At 38.4% G+C, this 27,551-nt stretch overlaps 1 protein-coding gene across 2 annotated transcripts; it reads right to left on the bottom strand.

Moving 5' to 3' along the window:
* Positions 1-26,008, bottom strand: tubgcp3 (tubulin, gamma complex associated protein 3). Of its 2 annotated transcripts, XM_038275858.1 has the most exons (24): positions 25,821-26,008; positions 23,909-24,016; positions 23,119-23,186; positions 20,913-20,990; positions 20,622-20,830; positions 18,412-18,590; positions 17,860-17,972; positions 15,521-15,646; positions 15,374-15,442; positions 13,980-14,112; positions 12,288-12,454; positions 9,803-9,913; positions 9,584-9,692; positions 6,613-6,802; positions 6,394-6,529; positions 6,249-6,317; positions 6,032-6,167; positions 1,988-2,076; positions 1,534-1,665; positions 1,304-1,444; positions 762-878; positions 566-660; positions 339-354; positions 11-131 (listed from the first exon to the last, which is right to left on the bottom strand). In XM_038275858.1, the coding sequence occupies exons 1-24, from the start codon at positions 25,894-25,896 to the stop codon at positions 60-62; spliced, it is 2,739 nt and encodes a 912-aa protein (XP_038131786.1). In that variant the 5' UTR covers positions 25,897-26,008; the 3' UTR covers positions 11-59. The 2 variants fall into 2 exon arrangements, with proteins under 2 accessions (XP_038132102.1, XP_038131786.1); XM_038276174.1 differs by lacking the exon at positions 339-354 and having other exon boundaries at positions 1-131.
* Between the last annotated feature and the right edge of the window lie 1,543 nt (positions 26,009-27,551).

Raw genomic sequence — 27,551 nt, 5'->3', positions numbered from 1 at the left:
CGTGTCGGCTCGACGCTGTAAGGTGGCACTTAGTGCGTCGTCTGCCTGGGCTGCCTCAGTCATGTCAGATGTTTGACACACGTCGCCCTCTGGTGGTTCCCAGCGAAGCTCGCAGCCTTGGCTCTCTGGCCCTGTTAGAAATGTAATACCATTTTTAAAAGCAGATTAGGAGCCAAAAAACATTGAAATAAAAACACACAACTCTTTAACATAATTTATAACCTTATCAACCAATTTACTATTTTTATTTGGTCTGTTTAGGGGGTTGTATTTTCTCCAAAGGAAACAAAATCTACCTAAAGTGTCCTGCTTTTGCTCTATGAGCCCTTCACGCTCACCTGACTCCTGGTTCCTCTGTTGGTTGGTAAAAAAAAAAGAAAAAAAACAAACAGTTGAAATTAAAAAAATATGGTGTTAAACAAATTTCCCATACTCCTTGCTCCCTAGGGTGTTGTGCAACTTTATCTCAAATAACTGCTTTCCAAAAACGATGAGAAGTTTAAAAGAAAAATGTTTTATCCGCAAACAGAATGCAAAAAAAGATGAATAGTTTTGGGAGAGAAACCTGTAGTGCTCGTTGAAGTCCAGTCTGAAACTGAGGAAGCGGAGACTCTCATCCGGACTTGTCATCAGCAACACGAGGAACTGCTGGACGATGCTCTGAGAGAAGGAGCGGTGAAGGTGGAAGCAGGAGAAACGTGTCAGCCTCCGATTGAACCGAGCGAGTGATCAAATCTGCGAAGGGAATAACAGGAGGCTACCTGGTAGAAGTGGGTAAGGATTCGAAGCTCGGATTGCATCTTTGGTATGGTTTCCTGGAATTCCTGAATCCTCCTTTTTTCGGCTGCCTCCTGCTCTGCGGTTACTCCCCACTCACCCTGAATCAGGAGACAAATGGACACTGGTTCTGACAGGATACTGTCATGCAACAAAAAAGTTTTTTTATACCCTTGAAACAAAAATCTGTGTTTGCAGTGTAGCTTTTTTTGGGGAAAAAATGCCTAGACTGACTAGGCCATTCTAAGGCTGCATATTGAGGATGCTTTTGTGACCTTTATGATGCCTATGTGAATAAATTGACGCTTATATGTATTATTCAGTATTTATTTTATGAGTTTTTCTAAGTAAAACAACAACCTGTCCAGGGATTGCAGGTGGAAATTAGCATTTTTGCTATAACATGGCATCTTCACATGGCACATCTTGGCACATCTTTCTTAGACTAATGTGATTTTGTGCATTGTCCCTAATCAAATAAAGAAATAAAAAACTGCACATCAGTGTTTCTTTATTTTATATTTACCTCCTCTTCCCTCTGCTGCTTCTTTTCCTCAAACTGTAGCCGCAGGGCGAGCTCCTCCAGAGCTGAACGGTAAAGAGAGTCCTGGGCATTTTGAAACTCGATAATTTGGTCAAATATGGCCCTCAGTTGGTTCAAAAGGGACTAGACGGAGAGATAAAAGCAGAACTGAGTCAAGAGAGTCAAAGGGAAGGCGGGACTATATCAAACAAGAATAGAAGATGCTGTGTCACCCTGCTGTTATTGTCCAGCAGGCATCTGGAGATGATGGTGTCCAGGAAGACGTCGTGGGCGGCGATGATGTGGTCGAGGTCCTGGGCCTGCTGCAGTTTGTTCCACAGCTCGTCCCACAGGCACTCCAGCACCTACGCACACAGACAAAGATCAGTAGTTGCTTCTGGGAGTAGTATTGGACAATCAAACATTTTAGTGGTGCTTGTATGAGACACAATGGATGCTTCTATTAATCCTTCTACATGCAGACTCGGTATTAAGTTATGAACTTATAAGGAATACAAACTTAATAGAATGTTGGAACTAAAAAAAATCACAAGTAATTTTAAAACATAATCCCGGCTATTATTAATCATACTAAGCTATTACTGGTAAAAAAAAAAAAAAAAGAGAACACTATATTTAGTCTGTAATTGCTGTTTTGCTGTCTTCCAGCCCTGATAATGGTCTAACCTCGAAGGTGATGTAGTACTGCATTTGGTGGATGAAGTGAACCATTTCAGAGGCCAGGATGTGACATTGGTGCAGCACACCAGATAGCTCTGCAAGGCAAGGAGAATGGGGTACGTAAATATTACAAAACTAAAAACAACATTACAAGAAGTTGAAACAAGGGTAATATGTGTACAGGTTTAGAAAAGTTACATAAAAACCACCTCTAAACAAAAAGCTGTATCAAACTGTATGCAGATGACTTCGTTTTCTTTATTCGTTTACTCAATTATCATAGGATGACATTTTTTTAATTAATTTTCAGATTAGCTTTAAACTTACCAGCCTCTATTGGGTAAAACTTTTCTTTTTTTTTTAACAAAATAGTGAATCAGAACTATTTTGTTTTACTTAAAGAAAAACATGTCATTTTGTAGGTCCATCATGTCTTATTTAAACACTTTTACCTCCACCAAGGTGGTTATGTTTTTCCGTTTGTCTCTCCATCTACATATAGGATAATAAAATTAAATTAATTTAATTTTTTACCAAAGGTGCACCCCAGTCTAATGAACAATCCATTTAATTTTGAGTGATGATCCACATCATAATCATTATCAAGGATTTTTTTCAAAGGATTCCTCAACATTATTTGGCAGAACAAGCAATTCCCCCTGAAACCAGAGAGTGGCAGCAGTGACTGACAGCTTCAGCATCGGACTCAAAAACGCTCAGAAGTTTTATACTGAAGACAAAACACAGGGAAGGTGAGCCATGCCTCGCTTGAAGTAACGAGATCTGATCAAATAAGAAAGCAGTGAATGAAGGAGGTGGGAGCATGCAGACTCACGCTGTGCCGTATTTATAAACTTATGAAAGCATTTTAAGGAAATTGTTACCAAAGGTGCACCTCATGCCATGAAAGAATTCATTAAAATTTGATAAGGGTCCAGATCATGTGTGGGTTTTATCTATAAGTCAGAATATGAGGCAACATTTGCTGCTTGGACTGAGGTCTGTGCTGTCTGAGGGCTTTTCTACTTCTTCATGGTTTCATGGTGTGTGACCCTTTTTTATTAGCTGTATCATCAATACCAGTGGATGTGAACCTAAATAAACTAAAACAGTATATCCCCAGATGCCTTAAATTAATTAAAAACACCTAGGAAAATAAAATCTAAATGGATATATTTCTCTAATAAATGAAACCCCCATCTGAGCTTTTTCTAATAATGTAAAAGAATTAACTTCATATTCAAAAGGTTTAAGAGCCATTTTCATTTCTCCTTTTATTTCTTATCGTAATGTCTGCATTTTGTAAGGTGTGTCCCTTTGCAATTCTTTTATATATATACAGGTGCTGGTCATAAAATTAGAATATCATGAAAAAGTAGATTGATTTCAGTAATTCCATTTAAAAAGTGAAACTTGTATATTATATTCATACATTACATACAAACTCATATATTTCAGATGTTTATTTTGTTTAATTTTGATGATTACAAATGACAACAAATGAAAATCTCAAATTCATCATATCAGAATATTAGAATATTACTGAAGACCAATAAAAACAAAGGATTTATAGAAATGTTGGCCAACTGAAAAGTATGAACATGAAAAGTATGAGCATGTACAGCACTCAGTATTTAGTTGGGCCTCCTTTGGCCTGTATTACTGCAGCAATGCGGCGTGGCATGGAGTCGATCAGTCTGTGGCACTGCTCAGGTGTTATGATAGCCCAGGTTGCTCTAATAGTGGCTTTTAGCTCTTCTGAATTGTTGGGTCTGGTGTATTGCATCTTCTTCTTCACAATACCCCATAGATTTTCTATGGGGTTAAGGTCAGGAGAGTTTGCTGGCCAATTAAGAACAGGGATACCATGGTCCTTCAACCAGGTACTGGTAGCTTTGGCACTGTGTGCAGGTGCCAAGTCCTGTTGGAAAATGAAATCTGCATCTCCAAAAAGTTGGTCAGCTGCAGGAAGCATGAAGTGCTCTAAAACTTCCTGGTATGTGGCTGCGTTGACCCTGGACCTCAGAAAACACAATGGACCAACACCAGCAGATGACATGGCACCCCAAACCATCACTGACTGTGGAAACTTTACACTGGACTTCAAGCAACGTGGATGAAGTGCCTCTCTTCTTTTCCTCCAGACTCTGGGACCTTGATTTCCAAAGGAAATGCAAAATTTACTTTCATCAGAGAACATGACTTTGGACCACTCACCAGCAGTCCAGTCCTGTTTCTCTTTAGCCCAGGCAAGACGCTTCTGACGCTGTCTGTGGTTCAAGAGTGGCTTGACACAAGGAATGCGACAGCAGAAACCCATGTCTTTCATACGTCTGTGTGTGGTGGTTCTTGAAGCACTCACTCCAGCTGCAGTCCACTCTTTGTGAATCTCCCCCACATTTTTGAAGGGGTTTTGTTTCACAATCCTCTCCAGGGTGCGGTTATCTCTCTTGCTTGTACACTTTTTTCGACCACATCTTTTCCTTCCCTTCGCCTCTCTATTAATGTGCTTGGACACTGAGCTCTGTGAACAGCCAGCCTCTTTAGCGATGACCTTTTGTGTCTTGCCCTCCTTGTGCAAGGTGTCGATGGTCGTCTTTTGGACAACTGTCAAGTCAGCAGTCTTCCCCATGATTGTGTAGCCTATAGAACTAGACTGAAAGACCATTTAAAGGCTTTTGCAGGTGGTTTGAGTTAATTAGCTGATTAGAGTGTGGCACCAGGGGCCATCAATTTTGAACCTTTTCACAATATTCTAATTTTCTGATATGATGAATTTGAGATTTTCATTTGTTGTCATTTGTAATCATCAAAATTAAACAAAATAAACATCTGAAATATATGAGTTTGTATGTAATGTATGAATATAATATACAAGTTTCACTTTTTAAATGGAATTACTGAAATCAATCTACTTTTTCATGATATTCTAATTTTATGACCAGCACCTGTGTATATATATATATATATATATATATATATATATATATACATATATATATATATATATATATATATATATATATATATATATATATATATATATATATATATATTTTTTTTTTTTTTTTTATTAACCTCAATGAGATCTATCTGAATTGAACTGAGCCACTAATACCCAATTTATACTACCCTTGAAAAACCTATCCATGCTGAGACCGGTCCGAGCTCGGATCAGTTAACCAGGCCGAGCTCGGTTTTGACGACCGTTTACACATCACGCTATTTCGGTTCCTCGACTCCTCGTGACGATCTGCGGTATTACTGCCAGTATTGAAGGATGAAATCAAGCAGTTGGTGGCGGTAATGCACCAAAAGTTGTTTGCCAACCGCCATAAAACAGAAGAAGAAGAAGACGAAGAAGGAGGGAATCAAGCAAATCAAAATGGCGGCGCCCGTCACATTCAGAAATTTATGCTTGATTATTATTGCTGTACTTCGGTGTTTGCGGAAGGTCAGGCGAAGACGGCAACCGTTCGTGGATGTTTATAGTTGTTTATAGTTCTTCTTCGGAGGGGCATTACCGCCAACTACTGGAATGGAGTGTGAATCGGGATGTGCAGCCAGATGGAGATGACGCGTTCTGCTCATGCGCTCTTGTTATCAGAGAACCGAGCCAGGGAAAAGCCGAGCCGAACCCACCTCTTGAACTGGTCTGCAGTTAGCGCTGTCCGGTTGTGTCTAGCTCAGTTCAGTTCAGTTTGCTTTCCATTTACACACGATAAGTTATCTCAGTTACTGAGCTCGGACCAGTCTCGGCACGGTTTTTCAAGGATAGTGTAAATGGGGTATAAAGCACCTTTCATCTATTCTTTAAACTGCTGAAACATTTTTACATTTGGTCACGTTACAAACACAAACTACACCTTACTTTTTTTGTGAAGAGGAAGGAAAATATATTTAACAAATAAATATAAATTAACTATTTGGTGCTTTTTTTCTATAGAATTCATACTGTATTTTTCATTGTATTTGAGGTAATGTGTCACTTTCCTAATGTTAGCTTTGTTTAGATCATTTAAGCAGGATGGTACCCTGATCTCCACGCACCTGGCATTGTTTTGAGCAGCTTGGCGTTACACATCTGTCCCTTCCAGATGTCTGTCAGTGTGTACTCCATTCTCTTGGCCCTCCACAGGAAGTTAAACACACGGAGGTAGTGACCCATACACTCTCTGGTAAACACCTGGGGGAGATATTTATTTTTTATAAAGGTGTTGACATGTTATCAAAAATAATTTTTTTAAGAACATCTGATGGGTGTTACTGTTGCAATGGGTCCATCAACATGGTAATCGAGACTGAAGACATCCCAGCCTGTGTCCCCAGGAGAAACCTGAAGGCAAACATCAGGAATTTAAAGACTGTTCTGTCTTCTGATGGGAAAACTCATGTCTATATGTCTGTAGTACCTCCAGGAGGCGAACATCAAGCCTCTTTAGGATCTCTGCATTGTCAAACTGAGCGTTGGTGGCCCTGACAGCCGTCTCTAAGATACCAGTTAGGTTATGTTGGTATAACGTAGTAGCAGGACGGGCAAGCTCGGGTCTGAGAACAGCAACGATTACATTTAACATCCAAGCTTCACATTAAAACTGTTCGACCATTACAGAATGCTAAAAAAGTCTAACTTTAGCAGATCCATGAGGTGTCTGATGAAGTCTCCCTGGCCCAGCAGCAGGTATCTCCTCATGGCCTGCAGGTGCTCCAACAGCAGGTAGTTACGGTTGAGGACGTCCAGCAGGTACTTGCTGGTGTCGAAGTAGGCCGCATCGATTTTCTCCTGAAAAGCTCCTTCCAGGTCAGACAGCAGTTCTGCAGCTACAGGAGGGCAGAGACAATCAGTCAATTCTTTGACTATTAAATCAAAAACAACAGTATCATGCTTATTTATGTATAAAAGCTATATTATAGGAGGTTTTAAAGTGCTAAAGTATTGACAAACTAGTGAGATAATGCTGGCCAACAAACAATCAAGCCTTAAAAGCATCGTGGATCCAATTATTTATTCTTAAAGGGTCTAAACTCCTTTTTAAATTGTCTGTATGTGGAGCCCATGGGTCTTTGTGAAGCAGAGAAATCAGATATTGATACTTTAATCAGGAATCTGTGATAATGGAGGGAGGGAGGGAGAACTAAGCATGGAAAAACTAAGGAAGAACAACCTAAGGATGAAAGAAGGAATAAGAAAGGGAGAAAAAAGTAAAAAGAACAGGGTAGAGAAAGGAAAAAAACATTATGAGGGAAAAGGCAGTGACATAAGGAAGGAAATACAAATGTTAGGAATTTTCTCTGCCCAGAGAAACCATTGCTGGTGATAAAATTTCAAGTTCAGTCAAAGTTTTTAAACTAGAACCATCCTTTATTTTCATGGTAATTTGTTTGTTTATAAGTGAAGAGATGACAAAGCAAAGAAGGTACACCATGAATTAAAGTGATCCAACATGTAATCCCTGAGGAACTCTGTGGCGGGCTGTGAGGATGGAAAGGACTTGAGACAGAAAAAGATTCATTTAAAATCAATTATGTAAATTCACTTTTTTTTTTTTTTTTTTAAACAGGTTTTGGTAATCAATGCTTTTTAATACTGAGAAGGGAAGGTGAACCTTTATCCGCCATTAGCAGGTCAAAGATAAAACCACGTTGTGTTAAAGTTTATCCTTTAGCCAGACAGCCAGTAGATTATTAAATGCTTTGGAGTGGAATGGAACATTGGGATGGACTTCTAAAGGAAGTCCAAAACAAAGGGTAATACTTTCGACTGGGGTTCTAGTTGAAGATGACAATTTTCCCGATCTAAAGCTTAATGTCTAATGCCCTTCATTTTACACAGTACGAGCTACAGATCAGACTAAATCCTACCGTCTGAATCAATGAATTATGCTCTAAGTATAACTTTCTGGTCTCTGCAGTCAGAAGGACGAGGCCGGTGAGCGGTAAGAGCATCGATCCCTGCCAGTCCGCTAACGTTTGTCAATAAAGCCGTCAATACAGAGTGGACACTGATATCATTAGCACGCCTCAATCAACAATAACACAGAGGGCTGAGTTCAATATTTACAGCGCTGTGGAAAACTATTTATTCCCTTACCTTACTTACCCTTTTTTCCTATAGTTGCACTTAAATATTTTATAGCAAGTTTAATGTTAAACAATTATATTTTTAAATTACATTTAAAAAGTGATAAAAAAGGCTATCCATCCTAACCTGTAGCTATGTTATCAAAACATTTCTCACCAAACCTGATAACTGGATGTTTTCCTTGCCAGTGCAATCCACCATCCAGCTAAGTCTGGATCAAGATTTTACATCACGATGAAGAATCAGACTCTAAACTCAATAACTAAAATATTAAGAGCCTTAAAAAAGACTAGGAAACTCCAAAATCTTTACTTTTTTTTTTTAGCCAAGTAAACTTTTCTGTAATCTCCAGATTATAGCCAGCAGCAATACCCAACCGAGCTCAAAGGGACTGGTGGGTAGATGTCGAAGTGATTTCCAATTTGTTCATTTAACATCAGATGTACAATTTACAAAACGTTTAACTTAACTACCGTAATTTTCGGACTATAAGCCGCGACATTTCCCCCATTTTCGACCATTTTTCGACCTTGCGCTTATATAGCAATGCGGCTTATCTATGGACTTTTACAGCTAACGGCCACTAGGGTAATACGGTACCTAAATCTATGGATTTTACCATCCACCATGTTGACGTCACATTTGCTTCAACACACAGGTAGCCACGCACACGGGAATGCGGACGCCCTTCGGAAGCGGACTCCAAGAAAGACGGAAATTGCGAGCGCAAGACAGTCTGTGTCACACCCTCATTATGGTAAACAAACGTTGAAATGCATATGATGCAGCTTTTAAGTTAAAGGCAGTCAATTTGGCAGTAAACGAAGGAAATAGAACCGCTGCACGTAACCTTGGAATCAACAAGTCAATGGTGAGACATTGGAGACGCCAGCAGGAAGAATTGTCTCAATTCAATTGTGTTGAAATGTTTATAAATAGGAGCTTCCCCAAACAGTTGCCTCTTTCCCCGACATTCCTCTCTGTGCACGAACCATATGGTAATAAAACATAAAAAACCTGCGGCTTATAGTCCGTCTTGTAGTGCGGCGTGTATAAAATCATGCAATTTAGCTTCTGCGGCTTATATTCAGGTGCGGCTTATAGTCCAAAAATTACGGTAGTCACTCGTGGGAAGGTTTGCCAGTCTTATAGGTTTTCTCCATTTGTGATTATGGTTATCAATGTGGTTCAGTGGAGTCCCCAACCATTAAGTGTCAATGACTGTTTCCTCGTCTGTTCTGAAACGTCTCTAGGTCGGGGAATGTGTTGTTTTGGGAATCTTTTAGCCTACTTCGTGTTGTCAGAGGGGTTCTGTTTAGGTGATTTCGTGATTATAAAGTCCAGGCAGCAATCAGACCTGATTCAACCAGAGGGGCGTAATCATTTTTTTTGCATCAGACCAGCTTTTTTCCGTTAATACACCAATTGATCTTTTTAAATCTTTTGATACTAAGGTTATCTTAATTTTTTTATTTATTTAAAAACTACATAAAAGAAAAACAGTAGAAGGGAGAACCTACCATCTTTCGGCGTGTCGGCAGGTTTGGACGCTGGTGTGATTTTGCCCGGAGGCGTTCTGTCGTGACAAACCTGATGCAGAAAGTTGATGGATTTGCCAATCAGCAGAACCTAAAGAGACAAATGAAGAAAATGATCAGCTGTGAAGCACCTCCGCTGTTTCTATAGTCCCATGTCCTCGTCATAGAGACCAGTCAGTCCCATCTGTAATGCGTGTTTACCTTACGAGCCTGGTCCATGGTGATGAACGAGGGGATCATTGACTTCCTGAGGGAGTACTTGTCATGCCATAGGCGATCAGTTTTGACATTGGGGTCTGATGCTACAAAGAACTGAAAAAACAAAAACAAAAGCCTTAAAAAGACAGAAACAAATGTTTTTTTAAAAATGGTTTAACATGTCCAGCAAAAGAAGACAGATATAATTTACATTAGCACACATTAAAACATTATCTACCCACCAGAGAGCCCCTTTAAACTATATCCTGCAAAAGTCCCTTTTTTTTTTTTTTTTTTTTTTTTTTACATAATTTTGTTATTTAGTTTTTGATATAGCAAAACAATATCCTGCACATTGCTAATAGACTGAAAGGAAAACAAAATCTCATTCTGAGCGGGGTTTTTTAATCGCTAAACAAAAGTGCAAAGGTGTGGCTTTAATTTTCATTTATCCCAAAACCTCTACTACTTTTTTTTTTAAACCTTTTATTTGTACTCTTTCACCATAAATGGAGTTGCCATTGATGTCCCAGTCGAGCTGGATGCCGGCCGCTTTTCAGTATCCACAAAATCCATCTTGAATATAACGCTTTGTTAGCTTTAACATGGACGTGCTTAACGTCACATCCACAGTTCAGCGTAGGAACTTCTGACCCAAAAGTAAAATTCAGGGTAAAAAGGGTACAAGCTTATAGATTCATTGAATCACTGAGGTGTCAGTCTGCTAAAAACCATGTTTTAGTCATAAAGCATAAAAGAAAAAAAGACAATAGGGCTGCAGGTATCGATTATTTTTTTGATTGAATTAATAATCTGATAGCCAAAGCTTCCTTAAAGACTTTTTACTTAATTAAACAAGGTGAAACTAAAACTTTTCCACTTGAGGAGTTCTGGATAGCGCATATTGACCGAGGAAGAATATTTTTCTAAAATACACAATGTTCATATATTTTATCATAATTCTGGTATAATTACTGCTCTAAGTGGGTTTCTCTGTCAGCTAAAGGCATGTTTTACAGTCTCTATACTCCATTTAACGATTAACTGATTTCTAAATTAGTTGACGATTATTTCAGTAATCAATTAATCACGATTAAACCGATTCATTGTTTTAGCCTTAGCCTATTATAACAGGGTTTATACAGGCATGAGTAACTCTTATTTAATGTTTTTTAATGATCTTAGAAATAATGTTAATGCCATCAACAATCACCCATGACTCTCATATAAATACGGCAAAATCTTTTGTCGTCTTTACGATGGACAGGCTGCAGCCATGTCCCGAATTCGTCGTTTTGCAGTCACTTTTGTAGAAATTTGCATTTTCCAATGCTCTAGCTTTTTCTCCTCGAGCTTTTATTCCTGAACGTACGGCTTTACGATCAACCAGAGACAGTTCTGCGCAAATATAATAATTTTATTAACTTTTTTTTTTTTTTATAAAGCATTTTAAATGCCACAATAATCAAATTGAATGAATTTTAATGCCAATTAAGGCCTTAATTTCAAAAATTATAATTTAATGACTTTTAATGATTTTTAATGACCCGCAGAAACCCTGTAAAAAGACATTTTTTAGTAAAAACTTATAATATATCTTTAAATAACACATTTAATGTGATTAACATAATCTTACTGGTGCCCCAAATAAGCGCAGACTAAAATCAATCTTATAAGTTTTATGTATACAACTGGAGAAACATTTTGTTTAATTATAGTCCACTGTGATCTGATAATTTTTCTTGTTTTTTTGGGCTTTAGTGCTTTCAAAATGGGATACTTACCTTAAAAAGTCATGAAATGTCTAGTGAGCTAATCTACAGGGCATCAAAATATAAAACCTAGGCTGAAATTTGATTCTCTTAGCACAAGCAAAAGGTTTTTATTTAAATGTATTCATTTTATTGGACTGAAACTGGTGTAGATGCTTGCAAAATAAACCTGAATGTTTTTTTTTTTTACTATGCATTGTTCGGTTTTGAATATCTTCCAAGCCATCCCTGAAGCTCTTTCCATGTGGTGTCTGTGTGAGGCCTCATGGGTGATTTTACGCCTTGAAAGGTTTAATAATTTAATTTGGGTAGTCTTAAACACAGCACTTAAATCCAGTCCAGTCTAACAGATCATGCTGAACTCATAAATACAGTGTGAGATGGGAGGAGTGGGGGTGAAAAGGCAATGGAAAGTAGAGGAGAGGGATCCATCATGGTGGTCTCCATTAAGCTGCTCTCATCAGTTCTCATTTAAGAGGCAGGTCTATTGCTCTCTTCTTTCTTCCCCCCCATTTCACTAATGGTTTCCTTCATTGGGGTCAAACGTCAGAACATCAGAAGAGAACAATGTCCCAGATATAACGAATCAACTCTTAATGAGTTTTTCTTCCTAAAGAACTCAGTAAGGCCAGCCTTTAGCTGCTTCGTAAAGCATGGCGTTTAGGCAAGTGTTTCATATACTGATCAGATTAGCACTAAACAGGAAATGAATGCACCTCGTGGTAAGTGTCCTCTAACTCGCCATCATATATCCATCTGTAGAGGAAGTTGAGGATGGGGTGAGACACCAGGCTGAGGATGTGCTGGACCAGCGCTCTCATCTGCGGGTCTCCTGTCTTTCCGTAGGCATGAACCGCAGAGGCCAGTTCGCCTCCTTTACGACCTACAGAGATGCAAAGATCAGGTCAGACTCTGTGCAACAGATGTGTTAAAGCTACAGTGTGTAATTTTCAGCGACATCTAGCGGTCAGACTGCAGACCGCAGCAACATGAACATCTCCCCCCCACCGCTTCTCCCCCCCAACAGTACGGCGAGCGTTACGGGACAAAATTTCTTCCACGACGTCCGTATCACCTACCCTCTCAAGTGATGAGGTTTGTTTACATAGATAATTTTACAGATAGTATTTCATTAGTCTGAGTAGGGTATAGATTTCATGTAGATTTAAGATAATAAATATACCCGTTATTTTTTCTACATCGTTGTGACGTTTTGGTGAGCTGCTTTGCATGGTGATATAAACAGACTACTAATTGTAGTCATTAGTTTAACAGCGAGATTGTGTTCGCTGGAAGAATATATATTCCCCGTTTACAGAGTCCAAGTCATTTTGGTGGCACGGGGGTTACAACGCGAGGAAGAGGGAGAGGACGAGGGCGAAGGCAGGGAGGCCGTGCAGCTAGGGCCAGGCGAGAGAGGGGTGCCAGCGGGGTGAGAGCAGAGGAGGAAACGCTTGAAGATCTCCAAAGGAGCCGGAGAGAAGTAACCGAGGTATATATCCAGAAAATTATTTTACAGAAAATTACTGAATCATTACCTATGAAACGTCAGGGACGTTGCTGAATAAGTATACTGGAGAGGAACAGCATCATCACGCCGCAGCATGTTATTGTTTTAGACAGGTCTGAGCATCCTGTACTCCAAAAACTGCAGTGATATTAGACAATTGTGTGTGTAGGATTAATTACCTGTCCAAGAGAAAACTGGCAACTTGAGCGTCACTTTGAAAACCTTTTTCCTCCATCAGTGACTTCCATCGTGTAAATGCCGTGCCAATGTTGATCCGTGTTTTTTGCCGTTTCTTGTCACGCTTGCGTTTATTCTCGTCGTGTTTCCGCTTCTTAGATGACGGGGGTTCGGTGTCCGCCGCTTTTCGTTGTGATACAGAGTAGGCATGATCCTCCATTCGTCTGATGTTTGGCCACACAGTGCCAAACAGTTTGCAAAGTCACTCACGCCTGCCGCCTTTGTTCACCTTTCTTGTTACTGATGCGCAGTATACCTGCTTCTTCTTCTTCTTTGGTTTCAGGCAGACTAAACGCTTCTCAGGCATAATACTGCCATCTACTGTTCAGTACCGTCTCAGTTCATCTCTCTCAACTTGCCGTAGTTATTTTTGAGCGTCATGGGAGATCTCGCAATCGCTAGTTTGTTGCCTCTGCGCTTGCCGTAGCGCAAAGATGTCAGCCTCCATGGCTGCGAGACCCGCTCCTATGTAATTATAAATAACGAATTCTAAGGCAGCGCAAATATTATGGTTAAAAGGCTGAGCTCATAGGTGATGATAAATAACATAGTTATGTATAATATATTAAATTTCTGACTTTATATGCCTGTAATTATTACACACTGTAGCTTTAACATAAAATGACATGCCCATATAAAGTGAAGTAGGAATCTGACCCACCTTGGCAGAAGTCGACGAGGGCAGCCAGCGTTTTCAGTCGCACCTTTGGGTCGTACATCCAGACCAGAAGCCTTCTCAGGGTTAAGCTGCTCTCTGTGCACATGTTCACACCCTGCTCATCCTCTACCTGCAACTAAAGGACGCACAAAATGTAACTAACTGATTTTTCTCAGATTATACCCTTTGAATCTAGAATTATGTTATTCTAATATTCTTTTTTTTTTTATTGTGTGCCTGTTTGTGGATCAAAAGGTTTCCTTTTTTTTTTTTTTACCCATGGTAATAATTTTTGACAATATCTTTTCATTTTGGGACATTTGTTATCCATAGCAACCATATCAAGTTGTCGTTTTCTAACAGAGCAGATTATTTACATCTCAAAAGCTGAACTACTTCTTAAGAAAAAAAAAAAAAAAAGGTGGAGAGAATGCAGGGTGGGAGCAAGGAGAAGAGAGAGGAGGAGGAAATTCAAGCCATATCTTTTATCAGTCATTATGGGTAATGTCAGATTTTTAGGAAACAAGTTAGAAGAACTACAAACCCAGCCAGAATACTACAAATGGAGTATTGTGTGTTACTGAAACATGGCTGCAGGATCCTATCCCTGACTTATGTCCTTCCGGCAGGACAGGACTTCTTAACCCGACTCCGCCAGATGGATTTGCTCCGCATATCCATCTGGAAACCTTCGGCTGAAGTAATTTTGGGAAGGGGCAAAAATACTGGTTAGCTGATTGGCCTATGTTGGTGATAGACGGGCCAAATAAACCAATCAGATCAACGAAGCAAATGACGTACTAACAGCCAGGCTACTCTTGTCGAAACCAGTCGGGAGAAGAGCAAAAACATCTTTTCCTCTGAGAAAAGCCTCCAGAGCAGTGTTTTGCTCTTCTTTCAGTGAAGAAATACTCTGTAATTCCAATAAAACTTGCTCGATAGCCACGCTAACGCTAGTTTCATCGGCTGAAGCCGCCATGTTCTTTAGACTGAACTGTCGTGCTTCTCGTTGCGTCACACCTCAACCCGCCTCAAAGCCAAAGCTGATTGGACGTTCGTTTGGAGAACGGCACCAAATTTTCTTCAACGGAGAGTCTCCAGACTGACTAGCGAGCGAAATCTCGAAAGCTCGCGAAATCAGGATGGTCTCACGAAGCTAAGAAGTTCTGGCCATAGGAGCAGACAGAGATTTAAAGACGGCTGGAAAACTTAATGGAAGACAGTTTCACAAAGAACAATTCTTTCCAAAAATGAGAACATTATAGACCACCGTGAGCATCTTCATGGCGTCTTCAGTCAAAGGCTTTAGCTTACTACAACTTTTAATTTGAATTTATGTGAAATAAAAGAAAAAGTCTCCCTATCTTATCAGCCTGTGTTTACATGTATATGTTTACCTGCGAGTGGAGGACAGAGAGGAGCCTGTAGTATTCCTTCAGCTCCTGATGAAGCGATGCACAGAAGCTCTGGAAGGTTTAAAAATAAGGAGGGGTTAAAAAAAAAGAACAGACTGAGCATAAAAACGGTAGATATGACAAACACACCTGTCCCACCAATCCAAAGGCTCGGTCGAGGGTTCTGGCGTCGGTGTACTTCCTGACTTTGTTGTGGAGCCAGCCAAGTTCAGCCAGTCTGCTGCTGATGTCTCTGAGGGACTTGCATACCACCACCTTGTGAAGGAAAGCATTTATTACATATATAATACAAACTGGGTAAATTTTTTTTTTTTATTGTATCCAATTTGTATCACGAAGAAAATACTGGAAAATAGTTTGAATAGTATCCAAGAAGATATTATGCTCTTACAGAAGTGCATCCAAAAATCTAGATATGAAACATAAAAAATCTGTACTGTATTTTTTTTTAAGCCTCAAAGAAATTAGAAAAAAAAAAAAAAAATCAATTAGCATTTGTAGCTAAAAGAAACTATTGTTTAGAATTTCGGTGAGTTTCAGGGAAAATAAATAACTGATGATGGGTATATTTCCCTCTCCCCTTGTTGAAACATTGTGTCAAATGCCTATGAAATAGCTGAACTATTGACTTTAAAGGAAGGGGAACTCTGGGCCAGTGGATGAGCAAAGTTCCTGTTATCATCTTGCAGATTGCAGGTGTCGTTTTTTAGCATAAGGCTTCTGAATCATAACACATGGCATCTGCTGCCATCACACCCTCACAACGTTTCATCTCCATGCTTCTATGAGAAGCAGCTGTATCAGTGGCCTATCTAAGCAAAATCAACAGCAGATTTGTCAGTATTTGAACTTGCCTCCCATTTGCATTCATTTGATTGGACTTCTTAGTTCCAAACAATGTGAAAAACAACAACATACCTCTAGAAAGAAATGTCTTCAGAATGGAATTTTTAGAGGTGCATTACTGTTGTGTTGTCAAAAAGAAATCAGAGTAAAACTCAAATCTGATTATTTGTAGAAAAACTCAACAGTTACAGTTTCCCAATTTACCAGGAGAACTGGATTGCTTGCTAATATAAGGTAGTTTATTACTTATAATGGTGAAATCTATTTTGGGAGAATTTGGGGAGGGTGCGTCCAAATTACAATGCTGGTGTTCTTGATGGACAACAGCAGTAGCAAATATTTCTAGACATTTAACAGGTTTTTATTTATTTGTGTTTTGTTGACATCAACCTTTGCTAATGTGGAGAATTTCCAGGCAGACTAGGTTTACCCAAGTGTGCTTTTAATTCTCCAGGTAGGCTGTCTGCCTATTAGGTCTCCAATCTACTAACAACATATTTTCCCCAACTACCTAGGAAACTGCTATACAAGTCTTTCCCTTAACAATTCAAAAATAGAACTAGAAACTTTGTTTTACTATTTTTTTTTCCTTTGGAGACTTAAAAGTTTCTAAAACAAAAACCCCACAAACACTTTTCTTTCTACAGCACTTAAAGTGATGGCATTCAAAAGTTTATGAAACATCTACACTGAAAAACATGCTTCAGGACAGAGACATGTTCTGGCACATCCCTTAAGGTCGGTATCCTTGGAAACTAGAGTGTCCTACCCTGCTTATGTGGTTTTAACCTGCTGTAATGTTAAAGCTATGAAAATAAACAATCAGGAATATAATACAATTTAAGATACAATAAAATTACAAATTGAGACCTAAAATCCTTTAAAATATGTGATTGTTAAATATGAGCAGCTGTCTTTAACACAGAGTTGAAATTACTGCTGTGTCCATCATTCAGCCAATGTACCCAGAATGCCCACTAAGCAGCATCAGCGTGGTTTCCCGGCAAGATAATGGTTTACATTTAATGAGGCATTAAATTTTCAGCAGCTTAACAAATCCTTTTATCTGGGAAGCTTTACAGAGAGGTCATGCAGGAAAAAAAACACTCCAAAATATCTCTGACCTCGACTAACTTATTTGAAGCTCCTTTGGGAGTGTGTCCTGATGGAGCTTATCGACCAGAAACCTATGTTTAGTCCAGGTGAGAGAAAACGGAGCAACTCCCACCTGAAGCCTTTGCATCAAACAGAATAGAATTCAACTTTGTCATTACAATGTCACAAGTACAGAGCAATAAAATTAACTCTCTGCATTTAACTCATCCCCTTGGGGAGCAGTGGGCTGCCATTGTGCGGTACCCAGGGAGCAGTGTGGGGTTAAGGGTCTTGCTCAGGGTCCCAGACTGTGGGCTGTGGGAGTCATGTTTGAACTAAGAACATCTGAATTTCAAGCGCAAAGCCCTAACCACTAGGCCTCCACTCCCCCAAGGTACATTGATCAGCTATAGTGCTATAAATGGCGATGATCTTATCCCAACGTCTTTTCACACATTAGTTATCATGACGCTCGACGATTAGTTCAGGAAATTCCCCTTCAGTGGTTTCTTGAAAAGTTTTCGTACTTTGTTGTCTATTTTGTAGCAGTTATCCTGGGCGTTCATCTTGACGAACTTGCCATCGATTCCCTGGAAGACGAAGAGGATGTCCCGAACCAACGCTGCTTCGCTTACCTCACCTGCAGCGGAAGAAGATGGTTGGTCAAAGGTGGAGTTTAACAAACATTTGGAGGTTATGCCACTTTCTCACATAAATTGATTTTAATTCGACTATAAAGAAGTAAAGACAGGTCTAAACAACTAAAGATGATTCAAATGTCTGAGTAAGGCATGTTTAAATTGATAAAATCATGTTTTTTTATTTATCATAGTCTAAAGTCATTTAGAATCCATAAACTATTTTACTTTTCTTATCCTGCAATAACAAGTGGGCCACGCAGAGACCTTCTGAGCACATGCATGCAAAACTATGCACTACTACTTTTCACTTTCACTATTTTCACAAGAGTGAAAGTGGTGGATTCAACGACTAAGTGAGTGACATTAATAACTGTACATGTTAATTAGCAGCCCAATAACTGTTTTCACTTCTTTTTTTTGTCCTTTCACATTACTCACTGGCTTGATCTCCGTCTCTGTGAGGACGGACCGCTCTGGTGGTTGGCACTTGTGGACAAAGGGATGGTCTGGTCGTGGGCGGAGCCATGATGGTAGAAGGGGAGGAGCTAATGGGTAGAGTCCAGGCTAACCGTGAGCCCAGAGACTGAGTGCCTGCAGCTGCAGACTGGGGGGGTTGACTGCAGAAGACAGAACATGGCACTGGTTTGTACTCGCACTGATCTGGTTGGATTACTTTGTGATCTGGTTCTATATGGTGATGAATTTGTCTCAATATTATTCAATCAAATAACAAAAACGTGTCTTAATCAAAATAATTATGGATGAAATTTTGGAGTTTTAAATGGAATATATATTTTAATGGAATATCTTGGAAAAACCAGGACAAAAACTCACAAAGAAAGTTTTTTCAAAACATAAATTGAAAAAAGTGTTACTGTTCCAAAAGTTTTGACAAAATTAAAGCAAAATGAAAAAATGGATAAAAGCTGTTTTTACGTTAGTGAAAAAAAAGGAAGAACTTTTGATTTTATCTTTGAATTTATAGCTTATCCATCCACTGATGCACCTCTCCAAAATAAAGCTTACTGCAGACAGGGGGCCTCTGATTGGTCAGCTCTACCTCCGCTCTACAATATGCTTATTTCCTGTTTGGCATCTTACCAACTTGTTTTGTTTGTATGACCGCAATTGCAGAAAACGACTCGTGAAGACGGACCATCATGTCCCTCTGTTGTTGGACAAACTTGCCCCTTCCTCAACCCTGAGGCCGTATCTAGACCCACAGCTAGTTTGTAATTGTCCCTCTTACGTCGTGGCGTGGAATAACATAGCGCAGACCACGCTTCAATATTAAGCATAAATCCAAAATGTCTACATCATACCTGCGACAAGCTCAATGTGACACACTGCTGCGGGATTATAACCAGCCCATAAGAGTGTGATTCCTCTGTAGTTGGAACACACCCTCTGGTCCCCTTTTTTAAATAGGTGGACCATCAGGGGAACTGCCCCAGTTCCCTTTATTTATTCAAACTCACTCTTATATTCTTGCAAATGATACAAAATGTGTTTACTAGATGTGAATGTTTAGTAAAACCAAATTTTAGAAAACCCCTCTGAATTTTAAAGCAGCTCATGGCCACTTTGTTTATGGCTTTTTTTGGTTCCTTCATGCAATCATAAACACACTACATCTACACAAATGTAACCAAAAAATGTAGTTGACCAACATTACCCCTCCTACATTTTATTACTTTTGTTTTTTTTGCAGAAGCAGACTTTATTTTTTCAAGCTTTCTGATTTTATTTAAAACAGTTTTTTTTTCAATGTTTAGTTTGAAACATGCCATCCATCTGATTGATTAAACCCATATAACTTAATTTTCTGATTTTTTTTTAATCTTCATACAAAACAAAATTTGGATATAAGGTTTCCTGGCACTAAAAAGGAAATACATTTTATACAGTTTTGGACTTTATATGGGGCGGAGTGAATTCCACGTTTAGGCTACATGTGAAAAATATAATAATCGAAAGTGAGCCATCAAGCTCTCATTTTTTTTTTTTTTCAGTTATGTTTACTGAAAAAGGCAAAAAAAAAAAATCATAAATCAGATTTATAAGATTTATTTATGATAATTTATTTTGGTTTTGGGTCAATAAACAAAAAAACAATAATACTAGAGTGTTTTTTATCTTTTGGTTTCAAACGAGCTGCCTGAATAAACACTGACCCTGATGAACTGATAAATAAGAGGCAGATGGATGGAAGAGGATGGTCCACTTTGCATCATTAAGCTGTAGCTATACGTTTTGCAATTGAACGCCTTAATGTCGCCATTCCCCAGTTTGAAGGTGAACTCAGAGTTTTTACTGGTCACATTTTAGCTGAAGGACTCCTGCATCATTAATGAGAGCAAATGGAGGTGAAATGGCCTTCTGACGCCTCATAAACCTTTGTTTATAGCAGCTAAGGCTAAAGGGTGAGATTGTGTCCTGGAGCTAATTGGTGCTTGTCGCATCTTGCACAGGGGACTTTTATAGAAACATCAGATTAACAGCCTTGTCCTACTGAAAGCCTCTAAAGTGGGACTACTAAATCCCAGCTGATTGTGATACAGGTATACTGATAACAGCCAAGATAGTTTAAACATTTAACTTCCTCCCTTTTTTTTGTGTACTCATAAAAATGATGTGTGAAAACTCACCCAGCCAGCAGTGACTGCGGCGTCGGAGTGGGACCATTTAAGGTGTAGACTCCTAGGCTGGAAATTCCACTGGTCCCAACGCTTCCAGTCAAAGCAGCGCTCCGTTCCCCATAGCCCAGGGCCAAGCTCTGGGGTCGGGTGCAGTAGAATGGGGTAGAGTGGGCGTCCCTGGGGAGGGCCTGGGCAAAAAGTGCCCCATAGTTCCCAACCTGAGGAGGACAGTTGAAGCTATAAAAATTCACTTCCATCAGATGAGCAAAAAATCACATCTTAAAGCTGTGTTTCTCCCACCCTGCCGGAAGGTTTGCGGGGGTCTTCAGAGAGGCTGAGCAGCAGATACAGAACTGACCAGCGGTGCTTAAGGATACCCTGAAAACCAGAGAAAAAAATGTTTACACAAAAGTTTGCAAAAGCTTGAAAAAGTTTTTAATATTCACACATTAGAACCACAACCTTTGATTTAAGCCCCATTAACATTGAAACCACTTCATAAAACTGACCAAAGGCTCCAACTGCCATTAGAAATCTCCTCAGTATGATTGGATTTGCATCTTAAAAAAACAGATCTGGTTCTTTTCAGGATTTTTTTACGATTAGTAGGGGGAGGGTGTGTTTTTTTATTATTATTAAATGCTTCACCAATATCTTTCTTTCACTAACTTATGTTTACATGAGTTACATGAGATGTTGCTCTGATCCACCCTTGCCAAAATGCACAGGTCCAGCAATGCTGCATTTTGTTTGGTGAAACAAAGTGTTTTTCTTAGAAATATGTGCGAAAAAGGAGATAAATGTGTTTAAAAACACATTTTCAGTATCCGTTATGCTCAATAATAGTCTGATTATTTGACTAATTTCAGGGTATTTTTTAACATTTCAGCCTAACCAGCGTTTGTTGTGAAATGCCCTGGACAGAGAAGAAAATTTTGCATAAGGTAGGGTTGTCAAAAGTATTGATACTTAAAAAAGTATCGATACTGAAACGTTGTATCCGGATACAATACTCATTTTCAAAAGTATCGATACAGTGCTACCACGAGTGGCACCTAAGCAGTCATTCATCTAAAGTGCAGAATAGAGGAAAATGCACTTTCTGAACACTGTGTGATTGAATAATTGTGTGCACTTTTCAGTTTCACTTTTTTTTTAAGGTGCAGCTGCTGAGAATTATTTTTGTTCTTAACTGGTTTGGCTAGTGTCACTGTTATGTGTGGAAAGCATAGCCAAGGAAGGAATACTTAATTTTAATTTTGTAAGGTTATCAAGCTTGCTTAATACTATGCACAGCAAACAACATCAAAATGTTGTTCTTATTGTTTATTGTACTTATTTATTTATTGTATTTTAATTATTAATCAAAATATTTCTGTTGAAATGTGGAGTTTTTATCCTTGTGGTATTGAAAATGGTATCGAGTATCGAATATTTTCCTTAGTATTGGTATCGAGTTGAAAAGTTTAGTATCGTGACAACCCTAGCATAAGGGGAAAATAAAGCAACTCGCTAATGATTATTTTTCAAATCGATTAATGTGTGGATACATTTTTTGATTAATTTATTAATAATCAGATAGCCAAAGGTTCCCTGAAAGAAGACATTTTATGAAATAAAAAAAATCTAAACAGGTGAAACTCAAACTTTTCCATTTAAAGAGTTCTGGATAGAGTATATTGACATTTTTTTAAATCTTACATTGCAAAATATATATATATCTTTTTTTGACAGATGAAAAATATTTTTCTATCTCAAATACACAATGGTCATATATTTTTTTCCTAATTTTGGTGTTACTACTGCTCTAAGTGGGTTTCTCTGTCAGCTAAAGGAATGTTTTACAGTCTCTATACTCCGCTAACGATTAATCGATTACTAAATTAGTTAGGAGATTATTTAAATAATTGATTGATCCAATGAATTGTTTCAGCTGTTTAATATAGTCCAAAATACACCTTTTTAGTGGTTTCTAAAAAACAAAAAACAAAATAAAAATTCCAATTGAACAAAGGTTTGCAAACTTGTCAGCTTCTGACCTACAAAATAGTACCGGAGTTGAGTCATGACCAAAACTAGTAGTGGAATTTACAAACATTTCTACAAAATCAATAATCTACAGGTTTATTAAAACAACAAAACAGCATCAACAACCAAAGTACTCAATTGTTTCTATGTTTAAGTGATGCTTTCATATCTTTCATTTCTTCAACATAAATATTTATCGTTTAGTTTAATTTCTGTAGCGGATCCTGTCAACCTTGCTGATCAAAGATTCCAACTTCTACTAATTTAATAAACAAACATCATCTAATGTGTATGAGATATTTTCCAGCCATAAATTCCAGTAATTATGAGCAACCTTTGGGGGTTTAATGTGACTAAATGAGAATAAGTTAAATGGGGATTATTGCGTTTACAAGGGATTGTAAATGAATCCACCACTTTGAGATGTAGGATCATAGCTTTCTGCAAAAAAAGAAAACATTTAATAGAAAATACAAACCTGCGTCTGAAGCTTTCTGTGCAGCTCTGAGAAAAGAGCGGCATCTGCTTCTCTCCTCTGCCGCAACACTGCAAAGGCAACACAAAGCTACAGTTAGCTGGGGAGGGGTCCTCAGATAAACCTATCACAACCACTCATAATGTTTCCCTTACATTTTTGTTTTCAACTGAAATTTCGTAGATTTAAAGCAACTTTATTTAAAGGTATAATTTAACATCCATTAGAAATCAGTAACGTCCATTTATTGCAGTCTTTGAAGTGTGGAGCTATTTCTGTTTTATTATCAGAGCAGAACCTCGGATCAATGCGTTCCCGTTCACTGTGCCTCATCAGCTACTCTACAAGTCCACTGGGATTAGAGGCTATGGTGCAATTATTTGTTTTCCTATAGCTGTTTCAGCACAATCTTAAGGATATAGCATGGATTTATTGTGTGCTATGCTGTCACATCTGATGCCAAGTACCATATGGATGCTATGATTCAGGGGAGTGATGGCCTAGTGGTTAGAGCAGTGCGCTTGTGCTTTGAGAAGGGTGCAAGTACCCGGTAATATCCCCACAGCCTCCACTCTGGGTCCCTGAGCAAGACCCTTAACCCCACACTGCTCCCCAGGTGCTGCACAATGGCACCCTGCTGCTCCTCAAGGGCATGGGTAAAATGCAGAGGTGAATTTCTCCAATGTGAGATCAATGAAGTTCAATTATTGTTATGATTTGACGAATGCTAGCACTTGGCATGCAGTCCACATCATAAATGCATTTTCAATGATGTTCCAAGTGATGAACTTACTTTCCTTCTTGATCTTCTCTGACACCAGGAACTCGTCTCGCTCAATGGTGGGGGCATAGTTGCTGCCAATGACTCGCACGGCATACTGAAACTGATGCGCCACTTCCGCTGTAGAAACACACAACCAGTCACTGAACAGCAGCATTTCACCCCTTCAGAAAAGTTCATTTCTTAAAGATAGATACTTTAAAATCCTTATTTTGCTTTTTGAGTAAAACAACCGTGGTCATTCTGGTGTGCTTTGTATCAAATTACTGCATAACCCAAATGTGCTTGAGATGAAGCTCACAAAGGAGGCTGTAAATGTTCCTTCAAGATTTTCTAGAAAAGAGCTGAATATATGCTTCCTTAAACTACACTTCACCGACCAGATCTTAACTCAACCATGATTTAACTGGAGACACAACCTCTAAAAAGTTTAGTATTTGTCTTGTTAATCTTCTATAGGACATTATTAATTCTAAAAACAAAGACCTTTCAGCCTAAGTTATGTTTTCATTTAGATTTGTTTAATTATTTAATATTTTTAAGGATTTAGAGTACGTAATCGGAACAGAGTTGACTTGAATCCAGAGCTGAGCTTAATTCAATCAAATCATTATTAAAACATAAAAAATATGAAAACAATACAACAAATTAAGAACAGAGTAAATGTTTGGGCAGGAATATTTTTTTCCCCTCATTCGTTAAATTCAAACAAACGTCACAAAGAGGCTCAAGCAAACTATGGAGGAGCTGCAGAAACCCAATGTCCCAGTCCGACCTTTATGTATTATTCAATGCTGAATAATAGTTGGGCAAAGAAAACCGCTCAAAGTTATGTAGAGACACATGAGAAATTGGGAAGAATGTATTCAACTCAGAAAAAATCAGAATGTAAGTTTCTTGTTTAATACAAAAATCACTATGGACGCAAACCAGACCACACCTTCCTTACAGTGAAACAAGGTGTTGGCAGCATCATGATGTGGGGATGCATTTATTCACCAGGGTCAGGGAGGCTCATCAGAGTAGATGAAAAGAAGGGTGCAACCAACTTTAGAAAAGAGAAAAGTTTCACCTTCCAACTGCATGACAATCAGTTGGAAGTACACAGCCCGAGCTAAGAGGGAAATCCTAACATTAGAGCTTTTGCATGCTTTGCAATGGCTCCAAAACTCAGGATTTAAATATCGATCTTCTCTACACCACTTATAATTGTTCCACCGCTTCACAAATATGCACTACTCAAATAAAACTGATGAAAGTTTTCAGTTGCAACTTTATTAAATGTAAATATTTCTATGGGTTCTATGCCATGATGACATCTGATGTGGGATATCTGCCTCCCTGCAGGGGCCTGCAGATAGCAGCATGCAAATACATCCAGACTAGGTGCACGTTTTCCTTTAATCTGCCTGATTGCTCTAAATTATTAATAATTGTACTGGTTAATGGATTAACCTTCAAACCATCCCATCAGCATTCAGGGCATTAAATTACACCAACATCTGGGAAGCGGGATTGGGAACGAGACCTCTACGTGTCCCTACTAACCAAAATATTATATATTAAAAACATAACTATTAAATTAACGTTTTTATTAATTTTATTTAGGAATAGCTAAGTATTAAAAGAGTTCCTCTTGGCTGATCTCCGGGAGCTTAAAACGATTTTATGCCGCTACAACTGAAAGAGTTCAGCGTCGAAAACCGTAAATTATTCATGGTCAGTGACAGGTCGGGCAAAGAAAATCATGCCGAAACTTCCGGTTTATATTGACGAATTGTTTGATGTATTTGTTGTGTGCTTAGGATGCATAAAGACAAATATATTGTTTGTTAAAACAAAATTACAATTTTTACAATGGGAGTTTCCTTCTAAAAGCTCCGGTATGATAAGAAGGCGGTCAAGCTAGCGGTAACTGACGTACCTTCGCTTTTCCCTGTGATCCTACAGCACAGGCTCTGCAACAGAACATTGGGAGATTTCTGGTCCAGACTCGCCATAGTGTCCGTGGATACCGTGTTTATTGCTCCCTAAATAATATAAACGTTAAATGGATGTGAACTAACTGCAGCCTCCCAATTCTAGCAACGCCATTTTGACTAAGAGGGTCATGCTAGCATGGCGCAGAAAGACTGAGACCGGATCCTTTCAAAATAAGAGCACAGACGTAAGATCATAGTACCATAGGTATGGAAAAGGATTAGGGCCACTGGAAAAAAAAAAAAAAAAAAAGTTAACTGATTTTCAAATATTATTTCAGTTTAAAATGGGACAAAAGTCAGAATTCTGATTTTAATCTCAGAATTCTGACCTTTTTTCTTAGAAATCTGACTTTAATCTCAGAATTCTAACTTTTTTTTTCTCCGAATTCTAACTTTAATCTCAGGATTCTGACGTTTTTTTTCCTCAGAATTCTGACCTTTTTTCTTAGAAATTCTGATTTTAATCTCAGAATTCTGACTTTTTTCTCAGAATTCTGACTTTAATCTCAGAATTCTAACTTTTTTTTCCTCCGAATTCTAACTTTAATCTCAGGATTCTGACGTTTTTTTCTCAGAATTCTGACTTTTTTCTAAAGTTTCTGACTTTAATCTCAGAATTTTTACTTTTTTGTCAGGTTTCTGACTTTAATCTCAAAATGTTTTTATTTTAATTGTAGATGGGCACGATAAAGGAAGAGATGTGGGAGCACTCAGCTTCACTAACAAAGATGTAAATTGTTTGAGAGGGCCAGTAACACATTGGTGGAAATTGACCGCGACTTTTTAATTGCCTAGGGGGTCCCCGGTGATGCTATTTCATTAATAGAAGAGCAGAAGGTGATTAAAACAAGAGAGCTAGTTTAGTCTCCATAACAGACATGGCTACGGCTTGACGCTAACATGTTTGTTAGCTGTCAGAATTCAGTTAGAATGAGACTAAAGTCAGAATTCTGAGGAAAAAGTCAGAATTCTGACTTTTTTCTCATATTAAACTGAAATAAAATTTAAAAATCAGTTAACTTTTATTTATTTTTTCAGTGGCCCTATTCGTCTTGTGTACATAGGGCCCAACACTAACAGGCATAATTGAAAAATTCAGTCCAATAAAATTACAAGAAAACAAAATAAACACCTCATAAAATGCTTCAAGATTTTTTTTTTATGACAGAATAAATCAATTGAAATTGATTCCAAACAAATGCTCAGCATTTAAATAAACTAGCTCTATTGCAAGACCTGTTGAATCAATTAATGATACCCTAAAAATTGCACTCAAAATGATACGTTACAACAATCTTTAAAGAATTTTCCTCAAACAAATAAAATTGAAACTTAGCAAATGTCTTGTGTCTTGTATTATTTATAGAACCTTTTTTTTCCAAACATGATAGAAATGATTAAAATGAAATCTGCACAAACCGTCCCTGATATTGTTATGAGGGAAGGTTTATGTTTCATTGATTTTATTGTCTGTTTTGTTCAATAACCTTGGCAGGTTTTATTTTGAAGTTAATAACAAGAAGTAGTTGGTGCTCTATTACTAAACTTTACAAGTGATTCATCTGAACCCGCCGAAAGCGTATCGAAGGAACAGAGGACGGACTTTTTAACGAAAATACTTCCCCCTTGAAACAAGGTAGAATTGTCTTTAGTTCCACTATGATCTTGAGCCA

The sequence above is a fragment of the Cyprinodon tularosa genome, unplaced genomic scaffold, assembly GCF_016077235.1.
Source record: "Cyprinodon tularosa strain WSP-4 unplaced genomic scaffold, ASM1607723v1 ctg1, whole genome shotgun sequence".
Lineage (NCBI taxonomy): Eukaryota > Metazoa > Chordata > Actinopteri > Cyprinodontiformes > Cyprinodontidae > Cyprinodon > Cyprinodon tularosa.
This window is presented reverse-complemented; position numbering and strand designations above follow the sequence as displayed.